At 42.4% G+C, this 23,078-nt stretch overlaps 1 protein-coding gene across 1 annotated transcript in view; it reads left to right on the forward strand.

Moving 5' to 3' along the window:
• SPTBN5 (spectrin beta, non-erythrocytic 5) overlaps nt 1–23,078 on the forward strand; it is a 149,910-nt gene that overhangs the window by 92,914 nt on the left and 33,918 nt on the right. Inside the window, exons 39-51 of the mRNA XM_073350339.1 lie at nt 2,061–2,216; nt 2,877–3,068; nt 4,588–4,683; nt 7,097–7,215; nt 8,371–8,485; nt 9,963–10,076; nt 13,526–13,647; nt 14,617–14,779; nt 16,505–16,693; nt 18,018–18,095; nt 19,721–19,893; nt 21,094–21,184; nt 22,118–22,264. Coding sequence (XP_073206440.1) covers nt 2,061–2,216; nt 2,877–3,068; nt 4,588–4,683; nt 7,097–7,215; nt 8,371–8,485; nt 9,963–10,076; nt 13,526–13,647; nt 14,617–14,779; nt 16,505–16,693; nt 18,018–18,095; nt 19,721–19,893; nt 21,094–21,184; nt 22,118–22,264 — 1,755 coding nt within the window. The remainder of the gene's footprint in view (nt 1–2,060; nt 2,217–2,876; nt 3,069–4,587; nt 4,684–7,096; nt 7,216–8,370; nt 8,486–9,962; nt 10,077–13,525; nt 13,648–14,616; nt 14,780–16,504; nt 16,694–18,017; nt 18,096–19,720; nt 19,894–21,093; nt 21,185–22,117; nt 22,265–23,078) is intronic.

Here is a 23,078-nt window from a genome sequence, read left to right on the forward strand (position 1 = left end):
GCACACAAAAATGATCTCAATTTGCTGTCCTTGTGGAGCCAAAATTTTACTGTATGTCAGTGGCTTGAGGCATACAGGATCGGTCATGATATGTGTCAAGTTTCCAGTTCTCAAAGGCATGATGGAAAGAAGACATTTCTTTCAGTGCTACGAACTGAAACTTGGCATACTTTTTTGTTACTTGTGAAAAACTGAAGTAGATCCTATTGCCTGTTTTATTCTAACAGGCTGCATTTAAATCCCTGAAGGAGACAGATTTTAAGAGAGACATGACCATAATTAGCTCTTCAGAAAGAGCTGCTGATCTTGTTTATTACTTGTTTAATTTCTAGCAGCCACAAGTGTGCAGCAAGCACTTCACAGAAAACAGGACCTTCCCCTTGCAATCTAGATGACAGACTTGAGCAGTAGTTGAGGATGTCACACACACAAGGGGGATGAGATGAGAAGGACCCAGGTTACAGAAATAAACTGGTACAGTTACTCATTTGGTGACTCTTACATCCAATTATAACAGAAAACAGTGACTGTGAAGAGATTCACAGTTAAATGTGAAATGTATACTGATGAACAGGCTCTCAACACCTGCCCAAAATAAAGAGGGGGAGGGCTCAGAAAATAACTAAGGGTGTGCACACCATGCCTGCATGTTGGAGAACGTAGGGTATCTTTCACACTTAACTGGTAGAACTGGAAAAAAATCCTCTTTCATGTGTTTAAAACATGCTGAGGTAACACTCCTAAGTACTGTTAAAGGACTTAGTAGCACAGGTGCCATTAATATTAATAATACTTGGCACTTCTATAGTGCCTTTGACTTGAAGATTTCTAACTGGTTCATATTAATTCATTAAACTTCATAACACCTGTTTGGAATAGGTAAATATCCCCATTTTACAGATGGGGAAACTGAGGCACAGAGCTGTTAAGTGACTGCACCAAGGTAACAAAGCAGGTCAGTGGCAGAGATAGGAGGACTCCTGGGTTCTCTTCCTAGCTCTCAGCCCCATGCGCTAATCACCAGAACAGCTAGCTGTCATTAATGCGGTGGAAGCTAACGTCGTCCTCATCCAGCTCCAAACAAAGAACGAACCAAAATATGTGACTATCCCCCTGCTGTCTGGAGTATTGACAATAAAGATTATTCCAAAATAATATTACATGAACCCCCAGCCTCAGCCTGAGCAGACAGTTTATCAACTCCCAGGTTGCCTTCTTCCTGGACCTATCTGCTCCGGATTTTACTTCCTTGAGGGACTACCCATCCCATACCTAGCTCCCTTTTCCAGAGCACTCTTCCTACCTCCCTTATCTTCAGGGTGGACTCTAATTAGCTGCAAGGGCCCCAGTAATTATCCTGCAGGTCCCCACATGTTCCAACACTTGCTAACAGAATGGACAAGAGGGGAACCCTGCCATTGTGTTACATGAAGTAATCAAGCTAAATCACCATTTACCATGCTGAAAATGTACCCCACCATGCACAACTAAAATGTATTCATTCAGAGGCTCATAAAGGGAAGCAAGGATTTCTAGGAGATCAGCTCTTTGATGGAGGTAGAGAAGCAGATGGAAAAGAACAAATGCACACCCCACAATACCAGGAAATAGGTTCTGTGTGGCATGCTCTCTCAATTTTGTTGAAAGATCATTGCACAGTAATCCAGGAGAGGGGAAAAAATCCTTGGCAGTAATCTTGGGATAAAATTCCTCTCTGGCCTCAAACATGACCAACATGTTAGATCTGTGTGAATGAGCAAGAGTCACCATAGATTTGCATCTAAACTCACTTATAACTTGAGATACAATAACAATAGTATCCAAGCTATTGTCAATATTTTCCCCTTATCATTTGATAGAATTATTTTCACTCCCTTTCAGCTGGACAGTTCCGAAATCAGAAAGTCACTTTTGTTATTACCAATTATTGGAAATCTGCCTCCGCCAGGCACGTGCCATTTCACAGAACCACATTGTGCCTTGGGAGGAGGCTCTGAGATTGGGAGAGGAGAGACAGCTTCTGGGTGTCATGTTAATTCTGCTGCTCCCCTTGGTTGCAGGCAGAGGACTGGATTAATGAGCGCATGCAAAAGCTGGAGGACCCTTCCATCCGAGACCACAGCAACCTGAAGGATAAAATGAAGCTGCTGCAGAAACATCAGGTCTTTGAGGCTGAGATTCTGGCTAATGAGGAGATCATCACAGCTGTTAACAAGGTAACTCCGACACTCTGCTACTATCTGCTGCTATTGCAGGTTCATTCTGCAGAAGAAGAGGGGGAAGGAGCTCAAAGTGAGTATTAAATATTCCCCAGCATAGTGTCAGTTCTCCATCTCCTTCCATCTGAACCAGAGACCATCCCTTTCCGTGTGGCAAGAATCCTGGTGGTATTTCATAGGGGTGACTGGAATGTCACTAATGCAAGGTGTGGGAGTCCCATTAATTGTCCATGTGTGGTTTCCAGGGGACTTCTCTGTTTCCGTATTCCTTACATGGGAAGGAGCCACTGACTTCCCCTGCTAGTACTGAATCTTCCTGATCTTGGAAAGAAAATGTCATACCATGTCTGAATCATCTTCCTGAGAGTGAGTGAATCATCATCTGGAAGATGTTTATCTGAAATACCCTCCCTTGTGCTTCCAACCTCTGAATTTCACCTTGCCCATGGAATGTTCAAGCCTAATGTTCTTGACTGCGTCAGAATAGTGCAGACTCTCCTACCAATTATTGAAAATAATGGCTGAGTATTCACAGTTTGAGGGCTCTTGTACTGGAGTTTTGTTGGGGGTGAGGAGAAGGAGGTCCTCCTAGAAAGATCATGTAACCCTTCTGTTCGTGGTAAACTTCCTTTCTAATTCTCTCTTTCTGACATGAAGAAAGGGGAAGCCCTGGTGTCACAAAGCCACCCAAAATCAGGGGAGATCTGTCGTAGGACCCGTATGATCCAGGAGCACTGGGAGAAGCTGAAGTGGGCTGTTGCTGCTCATGGAAAGATGCTGGAGGACATTCGGGACTTCCTGGAGTTTCTGCAGAAAGTGGACCAAGTGGAGGCCTGGATCAGGGAGAAGGTACATGGACTCTATTCTTTAACTGGGGCAAGCAAGCCCATGGTGCTATATATATGTTTTTTAGTAATGAACATTTGATGATGATATCACCTTTCAGGACATTTACATTGTGTCTTTTGTCCTGGGGGACTTTAAGGGCTTTACAGATTGTATATAGGGAATATCACAGCAACTGTTAAAACGTTCTGATATGTTTTCATGCCAGAGTTGGAATTTGCCTAGGACACCAGTATTAACATTCCTATTCATTCACAAAGTGTCATGGGATCTATAGAGACCAAAGGGTTCAGGGCTCTGCTTTTACATCTCCTCTGAAACAAAGCTATGAAAAAAGAATAGAGCCTACCCTAAGCACCTGAAATCCTAAATTCACTAAATTGTGTATTAAATCTGAGACATTTTTCTTATAAGAATGAAAAACCAGTCACCTTGTCCAATGAGAAATATGTAGGGCCTTGATCTGGAGGTCAGTAGTCATATTTCACTAATAGGGCACATGCTGTTAAGGATGGGAAGTTCATATTAAGTGGTGCAATGGATTAAGGCACAAGTATGTGATAAGTGCAAATGAGTTAGGGGGTGACCTCACCATAGTCTCTGAACATCTGTCTACATCACAAAACTATACAAAATTTAACATCATTGGTCAGTCTCTGCTCAATAGAAGCCCCTATGGCCAGTACAAAGGGGGTTTCTAGAAATGGAATGAAATGCATTTTCAGAGCTGGGGGGCAGGACTACAGGAAAGGTCCAAGGGTTTGCAGGTCATGATTTAAAATGCACTTAGAGAGTGGTATGAGAGGAAACACCATCCCCCGCTGCCCCATGCTCTAGCACTTACTTACTTATGGAAAAAGAAAAGGAGTACTTGTGGCACCTTAGAGACTAACCAATTTATTTGAGCATGAGCTTTCGTGAGCTACAGCTCACTTCATCAGATGTCAAATAAATTGGTTAGTCTCTAAGGTGCCACAAGTACTCCTTTTCTTTTTGCGAATACAGACTAACACGGCTGTTCCTCTGAAACCTGTCATTACTTATGGAAGTACTTCACTTTTATGAACCCTAAAATCCACTTTAGAGGGAGAAAAATAAATAGAGAATTGTATTCGGGTTTCAAACTAAGCGCTCCGCTACTTGATCTCAGTAACAAAAGCCATCTTTTAGATCTGGGGAACCAATCTCTATTCCTTGTATCAGTTTCTGCAAGTAACGGCATATTATGCAGTGTGCCAGGACATTCAGTAGTCAAGGCGCATGGGAGAGCAGCAAAAAGTGGGATATGATATTCAGGGACACAGAAAACTTCCACTTAAAACATTATTGGGCCCTCATGTACAAAATTTCCATCACAAAGGATATTGTGTTCCTGGAGCGTATGGTTGTGGGATGAGTGAAATCACTTTTGGTTTATCAGGAAAAGGAAAAGCCATAGGAAATGCTGGCTGCTTGCATTCCGGACCTGAAGCAATTCCCGTGGTTAGTTGAATATCCACCTAACTGTTTTCCCTTTCCCCAGGAAGTGATGATTAATATTGGTGATATGGGGAATGACTACGAACACTGCCTGCAGCTCATGAAAAAGCTGAACGAGTTCCGAGGAGCAGCATCAGGGGTGAGAGAAATTTCCATGCCTAGTCCCCTATGCCTGGTATGGCTTAAACCAAAAGCCAGCTTTTCAGCACAGAAGCGCATCACAGCCACTTAAAGCTATTTCATTTTCCTTAGGGGAAGGAAGAGCAGAAAGAAGTGTAGAGGGATTTGCCAGTTCACAAGCTGTTAGAATAGCTATTATCCTCTTTCCTTGCATCACTACATCAAATGCCTGATGACATCTTAACAGAGCTTTACAAATGATCACAGTGAAATCTGAAACTTCGGATTGCATTGCAAACCTGAAACTCTTTTGAGTGATCCTGGGCTAGATTTGGAGTGAGCTTCAAATGGGTTACACTTTTGGATAGAAACTATGCAAAACTCCATGTGTTTCACCTCAGATCAGGCATCTTGGTGGTTTCAGGTGAGGTTCAGCTTGGGTTGGTTTGGAACCTGAAACACATTCCAGACCTTCATGAACCGAACCTCCAAAAAGAGGTCTGCTGTGGAGCAACAACACACTAGCTGCCTGGTTCAGCTTTCTTTGCTGAGATCTCTGAACTATCGTCCATGGTGAGAAACTGCAGCCGGCTTTCTCGCACCCCAATTGGTGCGCTAATTTCGGCACAGGCAAATAGGTTTCAGTGTACATTCAAGAAAGAATACCTGCATTGCATTGCTGACGTGCTAGCCTGGGAAACCTAATTAAGATCTGGAGGGGGAAATGTTAGGTCTGTCTGTGGGAGTTTCCTGTAGTATTATCTGCCCACAGTCCCTATGTCCTTCCCCATATTGCTGCCAACCTCTGTCAGAGCATCTCACATCTTCCCTTTCTGCACCCTAATGGCAGAAGGAGAAGCTCATACTATGCATAGAAGGAGAGCCCTGAGATGCCTGGGACCTGGAGAGAAATTCTGGGTTTTCCTTTTCAGTGCCTCCCATTTCCAGAGTCACTATGAGAATGCAGTAGTGTTGCATCTAGGCAGAGAACCAAAACTGTCACACTTCAGATATCAGTGAAGTGAGGCCAGAAGAGTTTAAAAGAAACCTTCATTGGCCCTTCAGCCCTCACCTGCAGAGTTAGTGTCTAAGGGACAGTACAAAGAGGCTGATTCAGGTAGTGGCAGCCAATAAGAAGAAGAGTTAGGAGTTGGGGAGGTGGGAAGGGAGGAACAATATAATCCTCAAGTCACTCTGGGAGTCTGGATAGGGAAAAATCTCACCTTGTCTATCTATAAATGAGATAGCTCTTAAGTGGGTCATGTGCCTAGTTTCTGTGTTAGGTAGCAGAGAATTCCTATCATTGGCAGTTCTCCTGCGCTGCTCCATAGACATCTCCAAGAGGCTGGCATTGTAGATGCTGTGATGATCACCCTCATAAAAAGTGCTCAGTCATAACACTAACACAATGGCACAAGCAGAGAGAGGCTAGGCCTGGGGTAACTGCTTGCACCCTTCTAGCCAGTGATTCTTCACCAATCTCATAGGGTTATCTGCCAGGCGAACCTGGGATTAGGGTGAGTAACGATCCTAGGAGCAATGATCCCCAGCCTGGGCTGCCTATACACCTCCCACTCCTGCTGGTTTACAGCCCAGTGGCTGGATTGAGAATTAGCAGCATGGAGATGGGGTGTATATATTTATTCAGGGTTTCTGGCAGTTGGGTCAGTTCCCAACCTCCAGCATAGGCGATGTGGGGTTCTGATTCATTAGAATAGTTTCTGCTGGATCAGATGGATTATATTCAATGTAGAATGCTTTCAGTGTGTTCACTTTCCAGCTGTGTATTATAGCAGAGTACATTTAGAAATATGCACAGTGGTATGTACGTAGCATATATAAAATGCAGATGGAATCAATACTTCTATTATCCGAGTGTTGGCATCCTGCCGATGTGCCTCTGCTAGACCATGATTAATGTCTCCCTGATGAGTATGTGATTTACTGGACTTATTGCAACATTTGATATTTTTGAGTGTTGGAATGCCTCTATTTTGCATTCAGTGTCATGTACTGTTGAGAACTGGCTGCAGGTCATGCTTCAGAAGAACATCCTTAATGTGGCATAGCTCAGATAATGAGTTTATGTGCAAATATTATCCTTTCCAAGGTATATTATGTGGGAAGCAAGCAGAATAAAAGATGTATACAATTTAAGGTAGAATTATGTTTTTAAAAGAGAATGGGGTGATTTGTTTGACAGCTATTTCCACTCTGATTAGATAAGAAGCCCTTAAGGTCCTTGTATAGAACTATGACCATTGTTGGTTTCATAGTGATGTCCCTCCTTATCCCCACTCCATCTTTATCTAAGACTGATACAAGAGTGCTGTATCAGGGAAGAGTGTTTGGATCTGAGATCATCTGTGCAGCTGACACAATGATGGGCATTTGGGGCACACAAATGATATTTTCTTGTTCTGGCCTCATAGGAAATGACAGTGGATGATGCTCACATCAAAACCATCAATGCACTGGCCATGAAACTGGAAAGACAGAACAAGGAAGAGGTGAAGACAATATATCAACGCCAGAAGCAGCTCAATGAAAAGTGAGTATACATTCCAGGTTCTGGACGCTGGAAAGTTCAGTCAAAGCTGTTCTAATGGTTTCATGGCAGGAAGGGAAGGGTAAGCTTTTGCTAGGCTGGGCTGGGCTGGGCTGTACAAAGGCTGGGGATACAGACGGAAATTTTCTCCATTTAAGCAACCTGTTCCACAGGTATGACCTACAAAATGCTAGCTTCCACCTCTAGCCAATAAAGCTTCTGTAGTGACTGTCAATGCATCACTTCAATTGGCCAGAAGGGTTTCCCATTCAGCAAAGCAAAATTCATCTTTCCAACCTTGGAGATGAACATGCTTTCCCCACAATCAAACCCTGCTCCTGTGCATGGTAGCTTAGAGTACTTCCAATTGGTCATTGGGTTGCCCAGGTGAAGTTTTAACAGGATGTCTTGCTCCCTTCCTGCTCTTGTAGACTCTCGTGGCTGGGATGAGCATAGCTTGGATTATCAGGGTAATAGAATCCTGGAGATACAGGTGGTGAAGCCAGCCTTGGATACCCAGCCTGACCTCTATATTTAACAGAACAACTCCATACCTCATTCCCACTAACATCTTGTCAAATTGTCTCTGTTTAATATCTGCCCTAAGGCAAGTTTTCTAGCTCTTCTCCAAGCTGCTGACCCCACAGCAGACTCTCTCTCCTCACAATAGATTCTCATTTTCTCCTTGTTTTCTCCCTGTGGCCACCATCTCCTGTCCCCAGTCTGACCCTATCTGGCTCCAAACTAGTTCCATCCCAACCCGCTGAAAACCTATATTCCTGGCCAACTTGTCCCACTTCTGCTGGCTCACACCCCGGTGGCCAAATTGACAATGAGCAGCATGGAGACGGGATGTATGGGTTTGTTGAGGTTTTCTGGCAGTTGGGTCAGGACTTGTTCCATGCAAGAGTCCCTCCACAGTACTGGGAACCCCCTCTTATCCTCATCTGAGATCCCCTTACCTACACTCTAAAAAATCCTAGGACAGTCACTTTCCGACATATTAATTCTTTACTTATGAGATGTATCTGGGCTGCTGTGGGAAAAAGGAGTCCATGGGTGAGGAAGCTCAGAAATCCCATGTTTGAATGCGATCTAGCTGCAGCTCTGGAAGTTCTGATATTCATGCTCTCCCCTAAACCTGACTTTCAATAAAAGGTGGACCAGTTTCCATGGTAACCTGAATACATACAGGAGGAAGCTGGAGGGAGCCCTGGAGATCCATGCCTTAATCAGAGAAATTGATGACATCACAGAGAGAATTAGTGAGAAGGTGAGCTGCTCATGATTGTGTTAATTGAACGGGTTTCACCCACTGAGAAAAATCACTTCATCTTGAAGATAAGTGTGCACCCTGTAAAAGTGGATAAACTCCCATCCGTCCAATCATTATAGAGAGAATGAGCATTTAGAGGTGATCTATTATAATAGCCTCTGTGCAAAATGGGAATGGCAAAACCTCTTTAACCAAACTGTAAATCATGAAGCAAACTCAGCCAGAGTAATATATTGCTTCACTATCCCTGGGGTTGCCTGTGAATCAGAGTCTGTAGAAAGACTGAAATGCAGGCAAATATAATGAAGACTTCTAGTTTGAAGGTATTGATAGTAATTGTCAAAAATTCCAGATTAGGGTCAGAAATAAACATTTTTCAGTTAATACTGAAATATAGATTGCCTGGGACTTTTTAGCTCAATGCCTAGACATTCAGGAAATGATTGGATACTTTCAAAGGGACATAGCAAGGTACAGTGGATAAGATACTAGACTAAGTCAAGAGATACAGGGTTCTATTCCTTGCTGTACCATTGACTCAATGTGTGGCCTTGAGCAAGTCACATAATCTCTCTTTGCCTCAGTTTTCCCATTTGTAAACTGAGAATAATAATACCCATCATTGCTTTTTGCTTTGAAATCTATGAAAGAAAAATGCTATATAAGGACTAAGTATTATTATTTCACATCTATGATTTCATATCATTCGTATATGACTTTATATATCAGCAGACACACATACAGTAGCACTTGTTAAACTTGCAAAAAGAAAAGGAGTACCAGTGGCACCTTAGAGACTAACCAATTTATTTGAGCATGAGCTTTCGTGAGCTACAGCTCACCTCATTGGATCCGATGAAGTGAGCTGTAGCTCATGAAAGCTTATGCTCAAATAAATTGGTTAGTCTCTAAGGTGCCACAAGTACTCCTTTTCTTTTTGCGAATACAGACTAACACGGCTGCTACTCTGAAACTTGTTAAACTTGGTAAACAATTTGTTGTAAAATTTTCCATAACAATTTTTGCCAATTAATTCATGTTCCTCTTACGTCTCCAAAATGTCACTTCTGGCAAAATTTTGAGGACTCAAAAATTCCCCTCAAATTTTCACAAAATGCACTTACATTGCAATTTTATGGATGATAAAGTCCCACCTGTAGTTGTCTTTGGCTATTAGCATTATGGTTTATGGAAAAATAGACTGGGAGGGATGAAGCAAATAGAAAGTCGCTTTTGTGCTTATACACAAGCATGCAGTTACACACCAAGTCAAGCAGGGTTGGAACTGGTCAAGGAGTTCTGAACTCTTGTTCTACCTTCATAAGTGGCACAGAGAGTTGTCACGATCATTGCATTGTTGAAATTTAGGACGCGGATAAAAGGAAGGTTTTAAGAGAGAAGGAGAGAGGAAACATTTGAAGGAACTGAGATATGATCCTGTTGTTTTTCTCCTTCTTCTGCCCTACCCCCCAAGAGTGCACTGATACAAGCATTGGATTACGGGAAAGACGTGGAGAGTGTGGCAAACCTGATGCGACGACATGAGGAAATGGAGAGGGAAATCAGTGTCATCAAGTCCAAAATGGAGGTCAGAGGCTGGGAAGGTAGAGGGTACAGAGTGGGGCTGCTAAAACAATGCTCTGTTTTTGTTTCTTTGTCTATGCTAAAATGCTTGATAAGCTCCTTCAGAGAGGCTTAGTACAAGATGAACTGGGAAGGGAACATAGCAGATAGACAATTCCAAGGTCCTCAGAGCAGACTTCTTTATAATGAACTATTGTAGTTCCTTTGTGTTCCCCTCAATTTGTCATATGAAATGCCCACCCTTCTGAAGTACTAAAGCTGAGAAGGACGGGAATGTATTATTTTAGCGTATTATGTTTCTCTTATTTGGAGATGGTTCCACATCTCAGTGCTGGATTGGACCTTCCCTGAACTTGTGGAAAGTATGGATCCAGATCCCTATCACATCTTTGCAACTTGGCTTCTATATCAGCAATGGACTAAACCAAAAATTTGTATCCATTTCTGTTCTAAAAAATGGAAAAACACAGTGGGCACAATTTCCAAGTGTCGTCCCCTAAACAGAATGTCCAAATGTCACATTTTAATGCTCTAAGCAGCTTGTATGCTTGCAAAATTGACCTTTACATGAGTAAGGGCTAATATCTGGATCCTGTTCCAACTTCAGAGGCAGTAGCACAGGTTGTCACAGGTCCAGTCTGTACCCCGTCCTGGCCATCCACAAGGCAGTTGTAAGGAGAATTCAAGGCTCTGGATTCTTGAATCCCTGAATATTTTAAGTTTCTAGGACCTAAACGGGATCGAGACACTGGCCCAACGTTAGGGTCCCTAGGCACACTCGTGAAACAGAGACCTATCTGGCACCCCTTTCTGAGAGTGGGAAACAGCTGTCCAGCTTCTTAGCCCCTTTGGGTACCGGGCAAACCTTCAGACTCCCATATACTTAAACACACCCTCTCCCAGAACCCCACCAAAAGGTGTGAGCCTGCTGATTTACCATTTGAGTATCTCTGGAAGCTAGTAAGTAGTTGAAAAGCATTTGATACAGAGAGACGCTTTTCCCAGAGTCAGTTGCTCTTTCACTTAATCATGTAAAGCACAGGAGAGTATACATCATGTATAGAACATGACAAACATCCTAATTGCAATGACCTTCCCTACCTCACCCTTCCCTTGGGAGTCCTTGGGGAACCATCTGGGCTCAGGAAAGCAAGCAGGGCCCCCTCCTTCATGCAGGTCCCTATATGCTGGGTTGTTTTTCTTGCCTCTCTAGCTGGATACAAAATGGGCAAAGACCCAAACAAATCAGCTCCTCCCAATTTATAACTCCTAGCCAGGGCCGGATTTGGCACAGTAGGCACAAGACTAAGGGCACCAGCGTTCTAGGGGCTCCTTACCTCTCTAAAACTGTGTGCAACACAAAGGTCAGTTGTAGGCGGGGGCTGGGGAGGGGGCGTGCTGAAGATGCTGTGCCTAGGGTCACGTAGGTTGTAAATCTGGCCCTGCACTTAGACCCTTTTGTCAGGCAACATGCTTGCCTGCTTCCCGAGGTCACCAGAGATCTCTGCCAGGTGACTTCATTGCCAAGGCAACTTCTCCCTTTCTAAGCTTCATTCGGAGCCATCCTGTGGTTTAGAGCAGTTCCCCTTCAACGGAAGAGCACTTCACTTCAGCAACTCTTTCTTGCTATTCTTTTGCTACCAGTCTTTGGAATTCCAGCCCAACATGGAGGCAAATAGACAACAGAGAAGGGAAAAGGCTGCATGTTCAAAATGGAGTTTGCAGCCTGGTAAAGATAAATTCATAAATTGTAGAGAGATTCTCAGTTAGTCACGCAGGTCACATGAGTTAGTGTTCCCAGTTTAATTACCAGCTGGAGATTTAAGGATAATTGCTTATTTTGAATGCGTGTTTGGAGACCACACATTTATCTCAGCTTTCTTTGGAAAAAAAAAAATGCAAAGATAGAGAACATGTGATAAATTCATAAAATAATACCCCACTGGTTAATTTTCATAATATAAAAAAGCTGATTATTAGTGACAATCCTATATATTTATTGTCTATTCCACACATACGATTAGTCATGTCCTGCAGTAAATTTAATGTGGGATGAGTATCTTTTCTGATGATTCTACCCCCCTGGCATATATATATATATATATATATATACACACACACACACTTCCTTATGGATTAAATCAGCCTGGCAAAATTCTGTTCACCAGAGACAAATATGTTTTCTTGGTGGGCAAGTAACATTCTTCCTTCTACATTTTTCACTATTTATAAATATATATGTTTCTTTTCATCTTTATGGTGGAGGGTGGGGGATCCAGATGGTAATCCTGGGCAATTTGGCCAGGCTGTGTTAAATAATGCCAGTAGAACCTCACTAAATAGCACTTCAGTAAACCACAAACCCACATTGAAAATGATGTTTTGTGACCACAGTTTACTGAAGCAGAGACAAATGAGCTTCTGGTCCTGTGCTGAAGGTCAAGCCGGTGTCAGTAACATCATGTTCCCGTCAGGCCAGTGGGAGTGCATCACGTTACTTCCTGGCAGTCACTGATGCTCTGAAACAGAGCTAGGAATTAGCTGCTGGTGCACCTCATTCACAGCACAGTCTAGGACTCAAACTGCATCCATCCACAATGGGCCTGCTCCCATTTGTGCAGATTAGTGATGTTCTGCTGTACAGTTGTTTAAGGCAGTATCCTGGTGGTTTGTTTTTTCACATGCTCTCTGAACTGCAAAATTCAGCAGTGGACCATGAGTCATTTGGGAGAATTAGAGGTTCTTCTGTAGATTTTGTTTTGTTTTTGGAATATACATTAAAACCTGTAATCTACAGCCAATTATCTACCAACATTTGTTTTTATTGGTTTGATACCCCTACACGGTGAGGTTCCTTTGCCTCACTTGTAGCTGCCGTCACTTCTCGTTCAAGTCACCAGTATGAAAGGACAAGAAGAAATCCTGTTTTAGCCACCTCTCATGCCAATGGTGTACATCCCAATAAAGCAGAGAAGCTTGTCTCCCTCACCAACAGAAGCTGGTCCAATAAAATATATGACCTCGCCCACCTTGTCTCTCTAATATCTTGGAACTGATACAGCTACAACAACACTGCATACAGCGGAGAAAGCATCCTTGTTACTTGCGGGTGAAACGTTCAAACATCAGCGCCTAAGTGGTGCCAATAAATGTTCTCACACACACAGAAAAACAGCATCTGTAAGTGTCAATTGACGTGTGTGTGAAAAATAGCATAGAGTTACTTGCTTTGTGCATTTGGATGATTATTTGCGAACAAAAATGTGGAGTCTGCACGCAACAACTGCCTGTGTATAATTTGTTGCCACAATTTTGGCACCCATGTTTGAAAACTGAGCCCTTAAAATAAGCCGCGTGCCTTTCCTCCAAGCAATTGAGTGGAAAGGCTAGCTCATAGGAACCAATACAATAATTAATCTGAGTAAACGTAGTCCATTATAACTCTCTCCTCAGACACTGGAGTTGGAATCTTTCCGCCTTTGCAAGAGGAATCCATCCATAAATGACAAACTGAGTACAAAGCAAAGAGAGATGAAAGACAGCTGGCTACGACTCCAGGGGCAGGCCAAACAAAGGTAAAGCCTTCTACGAGGCTACTATCTGAATCTCTGTCAACAGAAACAAAGCTGCTCCTTGGGGCCCTGAAAGCAATTGCCATGGGCCACCAAAGTTCTCTGGGGACTTCATACAATATCCAGTGCAGACAGCTGGGCTTTACTTCTGCAGCAGAATGTGGTTACTTTAATGGAATTTAAGTTCCACATACATATTTTTTATGTAAAATGAGTCCAGTAAGACTGTGGTTTATCCCAAAAATAATCTCTCTAAATTCCCCCAAATCCTCTGACCAGCCCTGGTGAGATCACTGTGTGCAGCAGTTATGTCTGGGTGGGGACAGAAGATTGTTTCTCAGGCCCATCCAAAAATGCAAAGGTTGGCTCTGAGCAGGAATCATCACTTAAGGGAGTGGCTGTGAAGGATTTTATAGTTGCTCCAGTTCTGGCTTCTCGTGAGGAATCACTGAAGAAATAATGTCATCATGGTGATTCCAATGCAGTTTGCAGCTACTGTGAGCTCATCTTAACAGCAGCACTATAAGGAGTGTATGGGAATACTGGATGACTTGAAGCTTACAAATTACTGCAGCCTCAGCTTCTCCCAGCACGAGCTTTGTAGCATAGTAGATCTCAACCAGGGTTACACATACCCCTGGGGGAACAGAAAGGTCTCCCAGGGGGTACATCAACTTATAAAGATTTTTGCCTGATTTTATAGCAGGCTACATAAAAACCCCTAGCGAAGTCAGTACAAACTAAAATTTCATACAGACAATGACTTGTTTTTACTGCTCTATATACTATAGACTGAAATGTCAGTACAATATTTATATTCCAATTGATTTATTTTAAAATTATATGGTAAAAATGAGAACATAAGCAAACAGAGCCGCTGTTGTAGAGAATGGTGCAGGAGGAGGGGCTGTGCAGGGAAAGAAGTAGACAGACCGTGTATTGACTAATGCATAATTGTCCTTCATGTGGCAGGAGGGAAAAGTTGGCAGCTTCCTACCAGTTGCAGAAGTTTAACTTGGAGCTAAAGGAGCTGCTAGATTGGATTCAAAAAATCAGAGGCTTAATGGAAGCAGGGGGCCTTCCTAAAAGCCCAGCTGAGGCAGACAGCATGATTGAGGAGCATTGTGAGAGAAAGGCAAGTAATGATCATTGCTTATGATTGTATCCCCTGGAGAACCTTCCCAGGGTACTGTGATTGGAATTACTCACTGCAGGACACCCCATGACCCTGGTGGACATGCTCCCTGTATCAGATCGTCCTCTCTCTTAAAATAAACAACTGAAAGATGCCAGAATATCATCTTTGGAGACTAAAGGCATCTGTGTATCCCCTGAACAGATACTACATGGGCTTTGTGCCCATTCGTGTTTCTCTAAACAAACCCATTGGTGTGCATTAATCCCGAACTGGAGAGTCCACCTCTAGATATAAAGAGGTGCTTCAGTATCCAAGTCCTTGACCACTCTGCTGAAACTACTAACAAGGGTGTCAGTTAGCACCAGTTGTTATGAGTTATGTTCTGCGATACAGACAGATATCCACTGGGAAGTGGACTGAGATCACCAGCTTATTTCACACAGGGCACCGAATGGCCAGCAGGATAACTTTTTTGTTATCCAGTGATGGCAAGCTGAAATACTCCTTATCCCAGTGCAAATTCCTTGAGTCACCTAGTCCCCCTTTTTTGCAGGTTTCCTACTAGGAATGGGATCACTAATCAGCTTTGCAAAACAATGATCTATAAATATCATACAGTTACTACCTCTTCCTCATCCCAGCTGTTCCATCACTGTTTATCATGCTATTCCCCCTACCTTGTCAGATTTCCTTTACAGTTTTGTTACCTTTATGAACAGGCATATTCCCAGAATCATTAATGAAAGTTATGAATAAAAGTCCACACACTCTGTGGGTCCCAGCACTAACAAAATACAATCCTAATTAATCTTCCAGATCAGGATTTAATAACAAACCCCTGATATTCTCCCTGTGCTGCCAGTTTTCTCTCACGTCAGAAACTATCCAACAATGTTAATAATTTTACAGTGCAGTACAGGTTTATTGTACATTCCAAATTTCCAACCATAAAATTGACTGTAATTATTAATGTACACAAAGTTAAAAGCTATGCCCTCAAGGCCTAATAGTGATGGAAAAGTTGGATCTAAGAATCAGCAATGTTAATTTCAGGTGATTAATATTCCATCAACTGTCTGTGATGTTTTACATGTCCATCTTACTAAAAAGTGAGTGCACAATGGTATTTACTGAACAATTATTTTATTGTCAAATAGTTTATATTGTAACTTCCACATTAAATGTATAGGTCTCATAGTAAATTACATTTTCTACTTAAGGATTCATTATACAGACATATTGCTACCTTTTTCTCACTTTAGAAGAGAAGTTTAAACATGTTTCACTTTAACACCAAGAAAGAGGGTTAAACTATGTCTGTAATGCAATAATTTGCTGTCAATTTATTTGGCAGGAGACAGGAGAAGAGAAATCTCAAGTACAGTTTGCCATCTAGGGGCCACCCTTTATGAGAGAAAGGGATGATATTATGCAAATTAAAAATCCACATCCATTTAATTCTAAACATTTCCCCTTCTGTTCCCAAACAAATCAGAATCTTGATTTTCAGGGAACCGATATCTCTTGGAGAAATAAGGGTATTTGTTTTCCATATTTATTTGCTTAGACTTTCCCTTGCTGTTTCAGTGACATAGCACAAAGATGAATGGATATTAGTATTGGAAGGTTAAAATACAGTCCATTTCCTTCCCTTAAAGACCTAGATCCTGAATAGTTGATTTTCCATAAACCTTTGACATCAATCTTTCTAATGAACTTTAGGCGGAGATTGAAGCCCGAATGGAAAGATTCAACTCACTCTGCAGCTTTGGTCAGAAACTTGCCAACTCTGGTCATTATGCAACCCCTGAGATCCACCAGTCTCTCTCCAGATTTCAGCAAGCCTTGTCTGAACTGATCCAGGCATGGCAGGAGCAGTATGTAAAACTGTTTCAGGCCCAGGACTTACAGGTAAGTGATCGACAAAAAAATGTAGCATCAATGAACCTTCCTCGGCGCATAGAGGGATTTTGAAAAGAATGGGCAGACTTAATTTGGAATTAGCCACAGGTGGTGAGGACATATGTGTGCATACCCATCTGATAATGTATCATTTATCTATTACACACAAAAAATATATTATAAGAACGTTATTGAGGTTGCAAAGTCAAGCACTCAAAAGTTAGGAATGCCAGAATTAAGGTTGCCTGTACAACCTTAATTTGATCCCTTTGTGCATATAAGAATGGCCATGTTGGGTCAGACCAAAGGTCCATCTATCCCAGTATCCTGTCTTCCATCAGTGGCCAAAGCCAGGTGCTTCAGGGGGAATGAACAGAACAGATAATCATCAAGTGATCCATATGCATTATGATACAGTGTTTATTACTTGATACTTTCTCCACAGTGCACAGAATGGCTGGTGCTCAAAGAATGAGCAGCTATTCAATATTTAGTTTTCTCCTCATAGTTCAATATGTGGCTCTAGGCCTTATTTACTGCACACAATTCAAACCATGCTCTGAAGAGAGAATGATTAATGTCCTCATGGGATTTTCTATGGTGCTCGTCAGTATACTGTCCAAGTGCTTCCACTCTTCTATATGGCTCAGAAACATGGACAACTTATGCCAAACATACCAAAAGAATAAACAGCTTTCATATCAGATGCTTGCATAAAATTCTTCAAATAATATGGCAAGACAAGGGTGACAAATGTGGAAGTATTAAGTCTTGCTAGTCATTCATGGGAATGTTGATTAGTAAGAAAAGATTCAGATGGTTTGGACATGTCAAGCGAATGCCGGATTACAGAATCCTAAAGAGTGTTCTGTACTCTGAAGCTCACGAGAGTAGAATTTATTCTACTTAATTAGGACCAGATTCTAATTCCTTTTCTCAAACTGAGTAATACCTTACTCCACTGGGACTCCTCACAGAGGACGGTACTATTCATTGTGAATAAAGGTATTAGATTCTGATGTGCAGCATTAGCACATATGCCACTGATATTTTTGTTGCATATGAGAAAATCCAGTATCCTGAGTCTAAGTAGTTGTTTATACCAGCAAGAGAGTTCTGTTAATAATAGCTAAATACTTACATGGTATACTTACGTACACTGTTTACGTACACTTTTCATGTTCAAGGTACTTGGTCTATTGTAGCTAATTAATCCTCACAATAGTCCTATAGAGCAGGTAAGTATTTACCAGCTCCATTTTTACAGATGAGCATTATCCCTATTTTACAGGCTAGAGATTGAACTCATGGTTGCTTTTTCTCTCCTAAACAGAAATTCTTTGGCTATGTGGAGCAGAACGAGAGCTGGCTCAGCAGCAAAGAGGCCTTCTTGGCCAATGAGGATTTAGGGGTAGGTGAGCTGGATAATGACAGCATTTCCATTGGAGCAGGGAGACATCAGTGAGAAGATAGGGGAAGGTGTGAAATACTCTGACATCCTGTGAGCCTTTTTGAAATCCCCATGTAGCTCTTCCTCATGAGAAGGTCCCCTCTGCATCTTGCTGTTTATGCAGAATCCTGTTTCTTTTATTTGTTTTGTACACAGAATGCTCAGGCTTTCAACATCAGATATAGTGAAATATTCTACCCACCTCTGTTAGAGATGGAAGCTGGAATTACATTTGTGACCTGTCACATATGGCCCAGGAAAACATATCCCTCTTGATTATCACTACAAAAGGTTTTTTTCCCCCTCTCCTGCTGGTAATAGTTCACCTTAACTGATCACTCTCATTATAATGTGTATGGTAACATCCATTGTTTCATGTTCTCTGTGTATATATATATCTTCCTACTGTATTTTCCACTGCACGCATCCGATGAAGTGGGTTTTAGCCCGCGAAAGCTTATGCTCAGATAAATTTGTTGGTCTCTAAGGTGCCACAAGTACTCCTGTTCCATATCCATCAGTGTAAATAACATGGAATATGTCTGGTGTTGGTGTCTGGTGTCTGTCTCTCTGGGGTTTCAGTGTGGATGTACACATGAACAGTACCATCCATTGAAATATAGCAGGAATTCGTAGGAAGCCATATATTTTCCATTCATCTTCAGCTCATGAATGCACAAAAAATATCCTATTGAGTCCTGTCTGCCTTTCAGTTATGTTGCTGTATTTACTGATGATGGACACGCCTCCAAAGATTCATATAAATGTCTGGATATTTAGATACTTCTCTGCTGCATTGTGATCTGAAAACAGGGCTAGAAATTTCATGAAGATAACTTTCCTCAAGAGATTTCCAATGCTTTCTAGTGTCATCCAGGCTGGAAGTAATGGGAGAAACATGCCTGACTAAAGTTATAGTATTTTAATACCTCTGATTCTGAATAGGAAGTCCAGAGAAATGCAAAAGAGAGAGAGAGAGAGAGATCTGAATCATGAAGTTTGGATCACAAAGTTCAGGGGACTTCAGTTTCCATGCTTCTTATCAAACTGGACTTGAGTCATCCAGTTCAAATCTGGATCTGAGCTTTCTCAAAGTTCATAGGTTGGATCTGGTGCTCTGGTTTAAATCTCTCTCTCTCTGACATATTTGCTCATTAACCCTGATCCCAGCTTGTCATCCCATATTTATGCACTTCCAGCAGATATTTCTTGCAAGGTTAGATTATGACTAAATGCAGCTCAAATCCACTAAAATGTTAGAGTCTTCCGTCCTGTGGCTTCCTACAAGGGCAAGAGAAATCTCAGTATTGCCAAACCTCAGTCAGCTCTCTGTACCAAGCATCCAGCAGATTGCTCAGCACTGAAGCAGACAGAACCTGAACTGCTGCCCCCACGTGGTGGGTAGAAAATCCTTGAAGGCCAGGGGACCATGGTCTCAAATTCAAAGGCCAATACATTTCCAGGCCAGTTTGTGCGGGAAGGGTAATGTCAGTTTAATTTCTGAGTCCTGAATGTGCTGGGTGGTATGACTCCCATTGAGAGCAGCTTCCTTCTATCAATGGATATTATCACTGAATCCCATCCAGGATTCTGTGTCCAGTGTGGAGAGCCTGCAGCGGAAACACTTGCAGTTTGAAAAGACTCTGGAAGCCCAGATGGAGAAGATTGATGTGATGGCCTCCTTTGCACAGCAACTGAGCCAGAGCAAGCATTACGACTCGGAGAACATCACGAACAAGTGTCAGGCTATTCTGAGGAGGTAAAGCCAACCCCTTTCCTGGTCACTATTACCTAGCCTTGCTCAAATGAGACCCTTCCTGCTCTACTCCTTTTTATTTAGATATATTAGAGGAACCATAGACATTGGTCTGTACTTAGTCCACACAGCACTTTGTGCTGAGGTCCTGCCACACTTTGCAAGCTAAGGAAGCTTGAGGCAGGTCAGGATTTCCATGGGAGACTTTCAGGGAACACCTTGGTGCTGCAGGAAGAGGTGTTGGTGATTCAGAAAGAGATACATCTCTCTGCGTTTGTACTGAATCAGTGTCCCTGCCTGGTATTAGGGATGCAGTGCTGCATAGACATAGCCCCTTATGGATAAGAAACTAGAGGGCTGTCATGACCAGTTCTGGTCATTAAACATCCCTTGCATTTTTCACAACTGTAAAGGGGTTGACCCAAAGTCCTGACCAAATTCCCAATGGAGTTATTTGTGTCTGTCTAAATTTCACCCTTTAATTTCAGTTGCATACGGTGTTCTTCACTTCTTGTCTTAAAATGTTGCACGTTGTTTTAGTGCACTGTTAAACAGCTGTTCACACTAGGCGTGACTGAAACGATCTGTGTATAGTTTGTAAAGTACTTTGAGATCCTTTAGGATGAAATGGGACATATAACTATATTATAGTGACCGTGTTATCTCATGTATGAATTTACTTGAATACAGTACTCAGGGTCTCGATTACTTGTCACACTTCATACTGTTTCCTTTGTATTTGGTAATAACGGGAGAGGCTACGTTTCAGAATGATGTAGCTTGAATATGATAAACTTCCACGGCTGAACCGTATTTCAGGAACAAGAAATGTTGTAGGTGATCTGCATATAGGCAGAATGTCAGGATTATCTTGCTGATCAGGTGGCAGCCTGTACAGCCATCCACGGAAGGCATTGGTAGTGCCTGCTGGTGACAGGTATAGTGTGTGCCTGTGCTGTTCACGTTTTCACCGTACAACTTTTAATGGTGCTTAACTACAGAACCCCTGAAATTCCAGTCCTGGGCATCAAGTCTGCCATGCTGAATTATATGGTAGTTGGGTTATATGGATAGGTATCTGTTAGAACATAAAGTCACATTGCAAACCTGAGTTTTGGAGGTGAAAGGCTAAAATGCTAACCACTTATGCTAACTAGTCTCTTCTGCTGTAGCTTTGTTCTCACGTGTCTTTCTTTATCCCAGGAAAGACAAACTGCTGGAGAATGCCCTGGCTCGCAGGCATGTGCTGGAGGAATCCAGGCTATTACAGAGGTTTCTGCGGAATTCCTTTGAGGTACAGTTATATCTTCCTCATGTTGTTGTGATTTCTTAAAACATTTGATGACTCAATGGTGCTGCTTGGGCATGAATCCCTGAAGTTTTTTAATTAGGAAAGAACCAAGGAACTGAGGCTGGGATGACATCAGGTGAGACGGGAAGATATAGGCGTAAAGAAAGAAAGCACCTTCTTCAACCGTCAAGCCACACCTGCCTCCCCACCTAAAATTCCGTCCACTTCTGAGGGCTTGGGAGTGTGAACTGCAGAGTACATCAAAGTGTTCTCACTAACTGCCCCATCTGAACACTGCTGGCATGAACTAATAGATACCTAATTCACGTTAACATAGTCCTCTTTCAGACAAAGCTATGTTGATGCAAATTAGGTACCTTTTAGTTCACGCCAACAGCATCCACACAGGGTAGTTAGTATGCAACATTTTGGTGCACTCTGTGGTTCATGCCCCCTTAGTCCGCCCTGCGGCTCAGTGTAGATATAGCCTGAGATATCTTTTGGACACACAGCAACACTGTGGTACAGAAGGAAAAGTAGATGTTAAAGGGGGTGCATTCCACGTTTGAGAGGTAGTGGAAAGGGGCTGAGCAATCCTTTCCCTGTGAGACACAGGGGACTTGTGATTAGAACTATAGAGACAGCCCCTTCCCACACACACACATGCACACGCTGTGGGAAAAGGGGATAATGCCATTGTTTTTAGTGTCATGTGAGTTAGAAGGAATGGTAGTGGCTGGAGATACAGAGATGACCTCCTCCTCTTGAAGGACAGGAGCAGATTGCGGAGGCATAGAAAGGAGAATTCAGCCATTTTTGCTTTCTCTCCATTCATTAGCCCCACATTTAGATATATTAGAGGGGATCCTAGAAAATGAGATCTGAGTAGCTTCTGAAATTCTTGTCTTCTTCTGTGTCTCCCCCCCCCCCCCCCAGGTGGCAGCCTGGATAAATGAGAAGAATAGCATTGCTTTGGATGAGAGCTGGAAGGACCCGAGCAACCTACAGACCAAGCTGCAGAAACACCAGACTTTTCATGCAGAGATCATGGCCAACAGAAATCGCATAGATGGCATCAAGGCTGTAAGAGATGCAGGGCTGATGTGGAGAGTGGGGGCTGGCAGGAAAGGTTCAGCCAAACAGAGTGTCTGAATCACAGGATATTAAACAAGCAGGGGCAACTGTGTGATCCAGGACAAAATAACTTAAGTTCTAGTTGGTGTTGTCTCACTTTAGAATCTGCAAAAAGGGTGCAATACTTTTACCAACCTCTAAAGTGAGTTTTGAAGTTTAGTTTGTTAATACGTCTCAAGAACGTAGAGCATGTCAGATGGAGGGTGTTAAGAGGAACAAAGAGTTTTAAGGGGAATTATTACTAAAATTTTGCCTTGGCAAAAACCAGCCAGTAGGGGAGGCATGCGGGAAATGTGACAAGCTTTGGCTAGGTATCGGGTATCAGGTGTGTCTGGAGATGCATATGTGTTTGTTTATTTAACCTAAACTCAATACAGTAATTGTTGTTGTTGTGACTGCACCATTCATGTACAAGGTGCTTCACAATAGACACTTCAGAGTGAAGAGTGAAGCTTCAACCCACACTCATCTCTTTGTGCCTGGGTATTGCAGTGCCCACTCCTGTAGAACACTGCAGTGTGCAGCTGCAGCCTTCTCTGAACTGCCTGGCTCTGGTGCCTTTAAACAGTTATTTGGAAGGATCTTTTTTTATGGTTCCTTTATGTAACAAAGATGGACTGTGAATGATTCTGTAGAGGAAAATCGACAAATGGAAACCTGTTATGGGTTCTTTCCTCTCCCACTTCTCCCCTTTGCATAATTAAAAGGTACTGCAATCTAACTTTAGAAGGATATAATACAAACTTGCTCGTGGGCTGAGACC

Source organism: Lepidochelys kempii, chromosome 6 (genome assembly GCF_965140265.1).
Source record: "Lepidochelys kempii isolate rLepKem1 chromosome 6, rLepKem1.hap2, whole genome shotgun sequence".
NCBI lineage: Eukaryota > Metazoa > Chordata > Testudines > Cheloniidae > Lepidochelys > Lepidochelys kempii.